At 35.6% G+C, this 12,948-nt stretch overlaps 1 protein-coding gene across 7 annotated transcripts in view; it reads right to left on the bottom strand.

Annotated features, from left to right (window-relative positions):
* NEBL (nebulette) overlaps nt 1-12,948 on the bottom strand; it is a 234,205-nt gene that overhangs the window by 69,678 nt on the left and 151,579 nt on the right. For 5 of the 7 annotated variants that reach the window (XM_032443070.1, XM_032443069.1, XM_015853337.2 and 2 more), the window contains 3 exons: nt 10,591-10,695; nt 8,421-8,531; nt 1,821-1,931 (listed from right to left, as the gene is read on the bottom strand). The exons of the other annotated variants lie outside the window; for them this stretch is intronic. In XM_032443070.1, coding sequence (XP_032298961.1) covers nt 1,821-1,931; nt 8,421-8,531; nt 10,591-10,695 — 327 coding nt within the window. The remainder of the gene's footprint in view (nt 1-1,820; nt 1,932-8,420; nt 8,532-10,590; nt 10,696-12,948) is intronic. 7 annotated transcript variants of the gene reach the window in all.

The raw sequence follows: 12,948 nt of genomic DNA, 5'->3' as shown, positions 1-12,948 counted from the left end.
TTTTTTCATTATTTTTAATATGCTGTTAAAAGTTCTCATTTATCAAAACATCCTTCCCTCCTGTGTTTGCCTCCATTTCCTTTTTTGCATGCTTAAGGATGAAAGAAGATGAAACGACTGAATTTCATTTACTCTAACATCTGTACCTTGCTCTCGTTAACTCTGATAGCAGGTGATACACAGCTGTAGAAGGAGAACGGGTTTTGTGCTAGCATACTAATCTTCCAGCCATGATGAATTTGATTCCAAAACTTGTCTCATATTCCTTTTAATCCCACCACCTACTCTGAGAATGATTCCATCTCTCTTTCCAATACTATTTCCTTCCCTAGTAGTCCACAACCATTTCTAGTTAGGCAAAAACAAACTTTTGCTTATGAAGATAGTTCACATTCTCAGCTTGTATCCTCTGTCAGTCTGACATCCTGATGCTTCCAACAGCAGAGATGGTCAGAGCTTGACAGGAAGAGGGAATTCTGTAATCTAGGCAGGTTGCAAATCTCTTCTGGGAGTTCCAGCTCAAGTATTTCCCAGCAGAAGAAAAAGTTATTCTGCAAACATAATGCTTCCCTGAAGTTTTCCAGCAGCCTTTTAATCAGCGGCCAGCTGTCAAGACTGTACACACAGACATACATCTAACACTGACATTTAGCTCTCAGTCTGTATAACCTATGAGTGTTTGTTACACTGTCAGTAATGAAGAAAGGGTAAACTTAAGATAATTCAAAATGAACGCCTCCATTTTCTGTATTGTTAGCAGTGAAGAAATATCCCATTTATCTGAGAAACAAGAGAGTTGTAAAATCATCTACTTACCTAACTTGACTTTGTTATCTAAGCAGAACGGAAATGGATCACAACTTGGAAAGTAAACAGGTGTAAGCTGTTTTTAAGGGCTTTGTGCTCCCTTTGAAACAGTTTCACTATTCTAGCCAATTTTCTCTTAAACTTTACTTTTCTCTTAAATAAATTTTTACAGAAACTAAGGCTAACATACGTTTTTCTTCCGAGTCATCTTTGTATAAATAGAGCACAGCATAAGGAACTGTGAAATCAAACCTGACTTGAAGCCAATAAAAAACATGAATACTATCATTAGGCTTTTCTACTGTGAAAAACTAAAGCATTTCAAGAAATAAAGAAGCAGCTGTAAAAATAATTTAAAAAGATAAAACACTAAATGCCAAGTAATTTATTTTAAACCATTTAACTAAGTCTACGATAACAAACATTGTGGTCAGTGGCATTAGCTAGTATGAAGTATCAAACTCCACTCTATGGCTCTGATTTTGAGACATCAGTCAGAAATTAACTAGAACTCACTGTGGCATGTATTCACAAGACAGGGGCAAAGTAACTCATGTTCATAAAAGTGTGCATTAGCACAACAGAAATTACCCCCTTTTCCTCCTCTTAACAGAATCAGCCAAATGTTGATAGTGTATGACACTGAAGCCACGCCACTGCTCATGCAAACTTACAGTTTTCAAGTATAAGTAAGTACAGATTAGTTTTAAAAACCTCTTGTTGTAACTCTACTTTGAATTCATAGCCTTTAACAACAATAAAAAATGACTATTACAGAATGGCAAAATACACATTCCAGTGCTCCTTATCATGAGTCACATGACATCACTCATAGCGTAACTTACACAGACATCGTGTCCCAAAATACTTCAGAGTGTATAATGTAAAAAAAATACTGATTAATGAAATATGAAAACATTCCATGCTCGTTTCCTATCAGTTAGTAAGTATCTAAAACAAGTGAAACTAATTTCACTTGGTGAGTTGAACTGGTGAAGTGGGGAAGTACTTACATCACTCTGGTATTTATTGACTTCCATGGCATGCTTAATATCCGGAGGCTCCTTCATATGTGCATAATCTGAAGTTCCTTTCTCAGCATCATGTTTTTGTTTATACAGAACCTGAAAAGAGCAACATCTTAGTTTAGTGAGTACATGTAATATTATGAGCTGAGATAAATCTAGCATTGTAGGGTGTTTGTATTCAGGAAGAAATGTAATTAATTATTAAGCTCCTTAATGGAACCAGAACCCTTAAATGATAGCAGCTTCTGCCCAAAAGAGAGACAGGTGAGATACAGCATGAAGATTTCTCTGAGTCTATTATTGCAATACAGGTTTGAGCATACAAAATGCAGAAAAATAAATATGCACATAGAAAAACGGAAAATTAACCTTTAAAAAGTGAGAAGACAGCCCAGGAAAAAAATAAAAGTGAAAAGAAAGAAAGCTTTTTTTGTTTTGTTTTTTATCCTCGAAACATACTTAAATCTATCTGCTAAATAAACACTTATTTTTTCTGTATTTAGAAAAAAGGAAAGATGTTGCACATGTCTTGTAAATGAAAAGATTTACATGAAATACTCATAGCCCAAGCATCAATTTCATGCACTGTTAGGAAATTACTAGCATCATACACATTTGGACTAGCCCCAGTTTAATAAAGAAAAATAATATTTACATTCTATTGTCATCATGGAAAAGGAAAATGGAATTGGATTGTGAGTTTAAAAGTGAATTTATTTTTATGGTTGAAACTGAGCCCAGTGTTGGGTGTCCATTCAGCTTTCACTGTAGTGTACTACACTCACATATGCACAAGCTCACATACTGAAACTGCCTGAAAAGCTGATCTTGCACTTACATTTGTCAAAAGCTTTTAGGCTTACATTAAGAAAATTCACCAGGTTTTGATGCCTGAAGAAGCAGCAAGCAGGAAATAAATTCATTTTCTAATAGGTCTCAGGAGCAAGCATTAAAGTAATCCCCAAGAAAACAGCAAATACTAAATAAGATAGAAAGCTGATCAGGAGGAGAAGGATTTCAAATGAAAACCCTACTATATGAACAAAAGCATCAAATTAGGAAAATGTGCCATCTCTTTATATAGCATAAATCCAACATGATCTGTCTCTGGGGAAACACACACAACTTAAATTGATACAGAAAAAAGTTCATAAGCTCCCTGTAATGATTACATTTTGCATCCAGCAAAGCAAATGATCTTTAAGAAGACAGAAATATTGAAAATATGTCATCATCAGTGGCAAAAGCCACTATTATACAAGCATATGCCACAAAAATGCTTTTTCTAGTTCCCTTTTTTCACAGTGTCACTTCTAAGATACTTCCCATTCTAAGAAGCTGACCCAAATGATGAAGTTGGGTTTTTTTCCCAAAACCCCAGATTTACAGATACTGTATTACAGTGCTACTTTGCCACTTTTACTTGTACAATTTAGTGTTGGCATATGAGCCATGTAGTCAAGATTTTAAAAATCAAAAGCAATCAACTCCCAGCACAAGAAAATTAGCAGAAACTACAATCAAGTGTCCACTGACTAGGGATAATAAGACTGTAGCATATAGTAGGAATACCTGAGCTGCTATTTTATAGTCCCATTCTTTCTAATTTTTTCACATTAATCTCACTGACTTATGCAACCTTGAAAGAATCACAGTTATACAGTTGCCTGGTTTAGTCTTGGACAGGTAAGCAGAACATACCCAGATCTGTAAATCAGTTCAACATAAACATGAAAAAATGTTTATAACAATTATTCTTACAAATATTGTTTTATATGTTGCTATTTATTTCATACCTCATGCTGAATTTCCAAACTTTATTTAAATGAAATTTTACTTATCCAATATACAAAGGTTGCTGTGAATGTATGATGTTGGACTACAGTGACAGAGGCGGATGGATATTGGTGCTATGGCAGTAGAGGTTGAACCTTCCCACCAATATCCCATTACGTTTTGTTCCATGAGACAGATGGCAGCAGAGGAGCAGTCTGATAAAGTGGCATCCAACATGCAAGTGCAGATGAAGCAAAGGTGCGTAGCTGAAATCCTACATGCGGAAAAATTGCACCCATTGACATTCATCAACAATTGCTGAATGGTTCTGTGCTTGTGGCAGCCTGTTTGCCAGAGGGCTGACATGGAGGCTGTCAGTGCCATTTTCCTTCTCCCTGTGGGGCACATTTAGTCTCCCCTTGGTGACCTGTAAATCCACAATCCTGGCTAGAAGGATGCAGCAGAAATCTTCTCTGCCCTATCCTGACACAGCTGAAATCTGAAATCCTTGTATTAGATACTTAGGTACCACAGTGATAGCACAAATAATCCATCTTTCTCTATCAAATAATGTTTTTGTTCTCTTTACATCTTTTGTAGTTTCCATGGAAATAAATAGGACACATTCCTTCCATTGAAACCTATGTAAATATAAAATAGTATCTCCAGAGAGATCAAATATAATAGGTCACTCACGTAATCTCTGCTCTGTGGTGGAGCCATTTAGTAATTCCAGGAATATAATGCATGTAAGTATGACTTGGTTGAACTGATTTGTAACTACTCTTTTTTTATTATTTTTCTTCTCTTACATGGGCACCAGTGTGTGAATGCAACAGTGAATTAAGGAATCTTCATGGTCTTTTCATTTAACTGACTCACTTTCTGTTTTAGGATATTGTTACTATTAGATTTCTTCTTTTCTGTATTTCTCTTTAGAGTCAGTAAGTTGAGCTCTGAATTTGAGATTCATAACATTTTTGTCGAAGGAAATGCGTAACATTTTAATCTCTAGATAAATATCTGGGCTACACAATCTATTTGTGTAAAACTAAACTCAAGAAGTCCAAGTGACCGACACTTTCTACTAAAAAAAAAAAAAAAACAACCAAAAAACAAAAAACAAAAACAACTTGAAAATGAGAGTTGATGAAATTAAAAACTGAATATTTTCATTAAACAGTCTGACAACATGTAATATGTATATAAATAATGCAGTAACCTATAGAAGCAGCTTTATCATACTTAAAAATGTACATCTGAGCATAAGAGAAGGAATCTGCCAACAAGCAAGGAAAAGTCAAAATTTCTCTAGAAGTTAAAAATATTAAGATTCACTTAGTTCATCATCTTTAAAAACAAAAAGAAAATGTCACTGAGCACTGACATATACTTACTATGTGAAATATTGGTCAAAGGAGAAAATTAAACTGCCTTCAGTTTGTGTCAGATTATTCATTTCAGATAAGAAGAAAAACAATTCAATCTCATCTTATGACAGAAAAGGAATGATGAAAATAGTGATGAAACACGTACTTTTATTTTTCAACACTGCCTCCCCTCCAAGCAATTTTAAATATCTTTATCACTGTTTGTGACACCTTATTTGAAAAATAAAAGATTCTGTGCAAGGAAGAACTCAGTACACTGGTGTTCAGACAGGAAAAATACTTGGCAGAAAGCTAGCAGTGATCTGAAATTTCCCTCAGGAATATTTTCCAAAGGAAGACTGCAGTCTTTCCAGAAAATGATCATTTCCTCTGAGGAAAATCAAGTTGAGGTCTCTCTGCCCAGACTCTTCTTGTCAACTTTATTTTCTTTTTGCAGAGAGCAGGGAAACTGTGAAAGCTCTGCAGGTTGGCAAGGACAGTGAACTCATGCAGTGAGGAGAGGGACTTTCTCTCTGTGGCTTATTCAGGGGCAGCTATGAAAAATGAGAGAGGGAGAAATTTGGTTGCTCATCCCCATGAAAGCTGTTTAGAAGTTTACAGCTCAATTTTCTCCTTAGCATGAAAGAACAGAATTGAAAAAAGGTCCTCAAGTATGTGAGGCAATGAAACTTCATTTCACTATTAAGTGTCCAAAAATTCTTATGGATTTCCTTCTCTGTGTGTATTTATCCTACCTTCATGCCAGCTCTACATAAAACACAAAAGAACAGACATTGCCATTACATAAAAGTCAGTAAAAATTCTCTTTTTTTAGTCTTTCCTATATATCTTGAGAAGCGAACTGAGCATTAATCAATATAGCAAATATGGGAGCAAGCTCCACAGGAGGAAAAACAGCTGCTGGAGTAAGACAAGATCTTGTGAACATTCTACAGCTGCCGCCCCATGGAATGAGCTCCTAGCTCTGCTGAAGTCAGTAGCAATTGCCATGTCAGTCTCAGAATGCAAAGGGATAAGTGGTGTTACAGCAGTATCTATTTTCTGGAGATGACAGTAAAGCGCATTTGCAGTTGGGCGATAACCTCTTGTCATAATAAGGGGAAATTTTCCTGGTTGCCTGAGTTCCTAAGGCATCAGTGAGATATGAAATGGTGTATAAAATTTATAAATTGGGCTTGATCTAGGTAGGCTAAAAATGGTGCTGCTGAGCATAGCAGTATAGCAGCATCATGTCAGGACCTAACACCAAATCCCAAGACCATTTGCCAGGCTCAGGCCTGTGGAGGCCATGATGCTCAAGTCCTAGCACATTGCTTGGCATATGACCACAGCCCTGTCAAGAACATGACGTCACAGTGCAAGTGAGGTTTGGCTGCTGTGTGCTCAGAGCACTAAGAAACAAAGGTGTAAATTTGTTCTAACAGGAATGGGAAGGAGAACACATATCGATATTCTTCACATCTCAAGAAATCAGCACCTATTTAAAATCAGTTTATTACAACTGAGAAACAGACCATGGTTCTGTGCTTGTGGCAGCCTGTTTACCAGAAGTCTGACATGGAGGCTGCCAGTGCCATTCTCCTTCTCCCTGTGGGGTACATTTAGTCTCCCCTTGGTGACCTGTAAATCCACAATCCTGGCTAGAAGGATGCAGCAGAAATCTTCTCTGCCACATCCTGACACAGCTGAAATCTGAAATCCTTGTATTAGCTACTTAGGTCCCACAGTGATAGGCACAATATGGATTAGATTTGAATACTGTAGAGAAGATTTTCCACTAGAAAATCCCCTAGGATGTCTCTCAAAGTAGCATTAAATTCAGGTCCATTGCAACAGTAACCACAAGTTCAAAAAATGTGTCAGCATATCTTGAAGCTTTATGGTAGATTAAGATTTATAAAGCATTTATTCCTATGGGAATGGTACAAATTTTACCGGGAAAAAAAATTCTGCTTTAATGTAACTCAGCATATATGCATATTTGTTTCTCTATAACTGCTGGGTGATTGAAGAAAAGCTTCAAAATCATCAAATAAAAACATCAAACTTTTCCTTGCAAGTTTTTTTGTGTGTGTGTGTGTTTTTTTTCTTTTTGTTAAATCAAATGTTTTCACTTTTAATCTCAGTTATTTATCTTTTCTGCCATATCACTGATGTTAGTTAACCTCATATATGTAAATTAATGTAAAATGTAATGATAAAACATTTGGAATGAATCCACTAGTACATACCATAGCAAGCTAGTTAACTAATGTTTTAAAAATCAAGCTGTTTAAAAATGTTATAAAGGTTTAATCCCGTTTATTTCTAGTGATCACTCACATTACAGTGATCTGTGACAATAATCCTATTGCAGCTTCTGTGCTGATTTAACTTCAATACAAACATGTTCTATTTCAAACTATAAAATATACATTGTTAATGAATTTGCTTATTATAATCTTGATTAATACTTTAAATCAAGTCATTTTCCCACAGACTGTCCTGAGATTTCAGAGCTTTGTCATGGACACTGTTCTCTGCTTTGAAAAGATTAACTGTATTAAGCAGAATGAATATTGGGATACTATCAATAGCACGAGTTTAGGACTGTGTTCATGACACAGGTTTGCTTTATTAAACAATACATAGTACTGTTAAGAGAAGAGAAAGGCAGAAGAAAAATGGTGAGATTCTTGGATAAAGAACCACAACTGTCTGCTAGTTGTAATTATGATGAGTAACAGCAAAAATCTGTAACTTCGCTCATGTTACACATATTCAATACTCATAATTCTGCTGGGATCAATGGAAGCTAAATTTTACCTGCCTGAAATAAGGGGATTATATATTTAAGCCCCTGGAGCCAACTGAACTTGGATCACTAGTTTACTAATTGCTAGCATGTTTTACACCGTGTTCAATATACTTGATTTTATAATTTTAATTCTATGATGATATTTGTTGTCAGCGGTATGTAAATGATTAGTGATGTTGGAAATATTTTTTACTGTTACAAATGAGTGCATTCATACATCATTAAATGTTTTTTTTTTCACTTTGATTCTGCTTCAGACATTTTAAAATCTAACAGAAAAGTTGAGAGGACATGGTTGTTATCTAAGATTTGCATACTGTATAAACACAATACAATGTTACTGAATTCAGTAACTCCCTATTACATAAATGGGTTGCTAATGGATTTTGCCTGCTTTCAATCTTTTTTAACGTATATATTTAATAAACTTTTCACGTCAGATGGTCTAAGTTTTAGAATTGAGTAGATGTTGAAGTAGATGTGATAACAAACTCTGGATGATAATCCCACACAAAATAAATCAAGCAGACAATTAAGTATCCATTCAACAATATTGTTCAAAGTGATCATATTCTGCCCTACATTCATGTACAGATCATTTTTGTGATTTTAAAGCCTCACCTTGCTCTGCAGCTGAGTTAATTCTTTTGCAAATACACTGTCAATTGTAGCTGGCATCTGCTGATAAAGAGAGTTTGAAAGGTCCTTCTTAGCAGCTCCTTTGTACTTTACCTACAGGGAAAGGAAAAGGTGACGCAACATGAAAAAGTTGTTGGATACAGTAATCATACGACATATTTTCTTACTAAATAAAATGGCATTAAGAACATGGGAAATGGCAAAATCTATAAATCTCATAATTCGTCAAGAAAATACACATTTTAAAGTACTAACTTTAAAATGCTTTAGGTGGATCTGTCTAATTCTCAAAGTAACGCAAAAAAAAAAAAAAACTGTTAATTAAATTCTAGAACTGAAGAGAAAAGTACAAAATAAAGCAAGGCAATCACTTTTTCTACATTATATCATTTCCAAAAACCAAACTTCTATTTTTTCATTATGTTTTCCAAAATCTTGCTTGATGATAGCAATAGATAGAAATATCAATAAAACAGTATTTCTCCAATTAATGAGAAGTGGCAATTAAATGTGACTGGAAAAGACAGGAACATTGAAGTTAAGATCTGTCATCATTTTTACTTAACCTTCTCATGTTTCAGACTCATTTTTTGAACTCCTTTCTATTTTTTCTGTGAATTCTCCAGTGTTCAGAACTTACAGTTAAAGGCTAGAAAAAATTTAGAGGCTACTCTAAAAAGTAATGCCTTCTATTTATTTTCATAGAAACTATATCAGAAACAAAGAGCTACAACACACTATTTTTCAACACAGTCACAGCCCTTAGCTTTGTGTTTTCACCAGCCATGAACAAGAGTCTGTATGCCATGCTCTTAAAAATCTGTACCAGAGGAGGTGACCCACAGTAGCTGTCACCACTGCTGAAAGCACCACCCATTGCCTCTCTGTGCTCACACCCACTGTTTGGTCTCTGTAAATGTTCAGTACACATCAATGAATGACAATTAGAACAATTTTTTTTCTGCATAAAGGAATTCGGTTCAACACCTTTGCCTCATATGCTCTCCCATGTCACAAGGCATTTTGTCAGACAGCCCTTCTGCTGCCATCTGTCACACAGCAACAACATTTAACAGAATGTTGGTGGGAAAGTTCCACCTCTACTGTCATACCACCAACTTTCTACTTGTCATAGGCCAGCATAATAAAATAGGAGGCATCACTTTCAGAGCAGCCTCTATGAGGCTTTTGCTTCAGATCTAAGTTTTCCAAATCAATAAAAACTATTTCACGTACTGCTGAGAAAGTATCCATATGTATGAAAAGCATATTAAATGAGTCTGTCTAATGTTAATAGCTTCCTGTACAATATATAGCTGTTTTTTTTATAGCTCCCTTTGTAAGATTTATACCCAAATAATTAGCTAAGTTTCTGTGGGTGTCCCCCAAAACAGAGGGCTTTTTACACCACTGTTAAGAATTTAAGAATTTAAGTGCTCAAGTTTTGCAAAGAAAGGTTACAGGACACTAGAGGTCAGTAATTTACAAGATAAACCATCCATCAAATTATTGGGTTTAAGTAAGGCATCTAGCTGCACTAGGAAGGAGTGCACAAAAAAGTGCACAAAAATGGGATAGCATGAAACACAACCTGCTTTAAATTTTGAAATAATATGGGTATAAAGAGCTGGGAGTAAACTGTGATCTATCATTTTGGAAGTTGACATTTCTACACATGGGTTTGCTCACTTGCAAGCAAACCAGTAGGTGACCTGAGGATGGCCTTCACCTGATCCCTTTTCCAATTCCCTTATTGAAGAGCGGGTGTAATAACATAGTAACAGGTTCTTCTCTCCTTCTCTTTGACATTCAGGCTGTTTGTGTAAACATGTAGTTTGCAAAACTCGTCAGTACATAATAACTAACAAGAAATCCTTTTCCTATTCCTCAGTTGACCCACAAAATGGCAGTTATGAATGTCTCAGAGTTGTTAATATAACATCTTCTGGAATCCTGGAATAAAACAGTTGTGTAAGTATATGCGGGTACACATTATACACTAGTTAGAGTGTTTGAAATTGGCATCAACTTTACACAGAATTATTGTTTAAAATGAGCCATCTTTCCCCTGCTCATAAATATAGTCTTCAATTCACAGTGTTTTTACCAAGAAAAAGAAGCAAAGAGAATTCTTCAACCCTTTTGGTCTTACCTCAGAAATTAAAGCACCAACACTTTTTACATGTTTTATCTGAGGGGTGTCAGGTACAAATATGCACTTGCCCTTAGATTTTTCAAATTCTTCTTTATAGTGTACCTATAAAAAGATAAAAGAGAAGATGAGTTGTTCATTAAAAAAACTGAAAAATATACAATGGATAGTTGCAATTTTTTTTTAATTTATAATAATAATTTGCTCAATGGCTTGCAAACTCCTTAGGCCACGTGGGGAAATACCCAGCTCCCATACACAGAATCAGGCTCGTAAAAGTCACAGATCTCTTTAGTACTAAAGATGATAAATACCACAATTTTTCCACTGCCCGTAGATGTTCTGCTCGTCTAAAGAAAAAATAGATGAATCAATATTTTTTTCTTTGATCTCACAGATAAAACTGTTATCAGACTGGCTTCCAACACAGACCCTGCAAGCCCAGAATCTGTATATCATAATCAAACATCTCTTTATGAATCCAAGAGCTAAGTGAAAAAATTCACAAGTCCATTGCCAAAGCATTGCCTACAAAGCACCCCTACGGTTGTGAGAAACAGGTAATATCAGAGTCTCTTAAAAAGCCAAGAAAATTTTATATCAGCCCATCTGTTAAGTCATGTACATGCACAACTATGTGTATTTGGGGCACAAAACACCACAGTGTATTTTGCAAAAAAGGCAAGAGCTTATTTTTTAAAAAACACCACAAATTCCCAACTTTTTTCCCACCAGACAGTAGGTGCAGCTGCAATATGCAGTTATCTGAAACAACCACATGCCTGTTGATGAAGTCACATCAGAGCTAGCTTGTACCAGTGAGGCTGTGAAGAACGCAATGTATACAGACATAGTGAATGTGTATGGAATCTTTACTTACATACAAACTATGAAGAAATATGGTGAATACGAGATTGATTGAACACATTCTAAATACAGACAACTTCCACATGTAGTCCTTACTTTTAAAGGTACTCCTAATAAGTAGCCTTAAATGATTTTAGTGAGATGTCTTTATTTTCATATAGTATAGTTTAATTCAGTGCAAGTTGAGCTTTCCTGGTTATTATCTGCTACCATTTCTCTAACCTCATTTTCAGATTCTGCATGACAGCACCATGCATTTATGCATTCCCAGCTTGATGACAAGCAGCAGACAGAAGCAATGTGACCATTACAGAAATATGTGGTATTAATTTCCTCCTTCTCTGCACCCTTAATGGGTATCACAAGTTCTAGTTTACTTTCCTATAAAGTGACTTGGAAAATTCATGAGGAATAATGGTAGTTTATGCTGAATCGGCTCTTGAACTTTTTGTTTAATCTTTTTGTCCCCCATAAAATGAATTATAATAATGCCAAATTCCTTTTGGACTGTTGACCACATAATCACCGCATAGGAAATAATTTTGGCTACAGTGAGCTCATCCAGATTTGGACTATTGAATGAATTTACTTCTCTTTATTGATCGTATAATCTCATTTTATGAAATACAGTGTATTCTAAGTAAAAACTGTTCGGGGAATAAAGGGTGTAAAATTACTTTATGTCATCATTTTACTCAGGGCCACATTGATCCAATAGTTCATATAGCCTCTGATGTGTAACTGTGCTTCTAGGTATCCACAGAGTAATGCACAAAAATTGCAGTGTCACGATAAGGATGAGCAGGTGCCTATACAGCCATCCTGTGTGCATGCATGCACGTGCTTTTAAGGCTGTGCATTATATGAGGTGTGAATGTTCTCAAGAATGGCTTAAAAAGCAGCCTTTAAAAATTATGGCTATTCGCAGCAATATGTTTGAGAAAGACTATAGGATTTTCTATAGAGCTGTCTACTGGTTAGCTTTGATGGAATTCCCAGTAGGATGCCTGTAAAACTGGGGCTCTGGCAGAGGAGATGGGGAGCCATGCTGCTCACAACTTAGAAAAATCACACACAGAAAACTGAGAGCTAACTGTGATTGCATCCATTTTAATTAGAGTAATAATTACATTCAAAAATCAAGCATGAAAGCCTCCTAAGGTATCTTTAATTGGGGGTAAGGAGACTAAAGAAACCATCAAAGCCATTCTGCTTTAGAAATCATGCTTACAAAATAATAAAAAGAAATAAAGGAGTAACATCACTCCATTATTAGTCGTATGATTAGTCGCATGGCTATCCAGTAACACTGGATTAAAATTCCTAAACAGTCACCAAAAGGATAAGCTTCAAACTGGCTTGTTTGTTTGTTTTGCTCTACAGATGTTATTTGGCTAAAAGCAAACTTTATAAAAGGTCATCCAGTCTCCAGGCTGGATCTTCATCTTGTCCATAGCTTGCTCCAAGAAGAAAAATTCAAGAGGTATCAGC

This window comes from Coturnix japonica, chromosome 2 (genome assembly GCF_001577835.2).
Source record: "Coturnix japonica isolate 7356 chromosome 2, Coturnix japonica 2.1, whole genome shotgun sequence".
Classification (NCBI taxonomy): domain Eukaryota; kingdom Metazoa; phylum Chordata; class Aves; order Galliformes; family Phasianidae; genus Coturnix; species Coturnix japonica.
The sequence above is the reverse complement of the archived record's forward strand: the minus strand, read 5'-3'. Positions and strand labels throughout refer to the sequence as shown.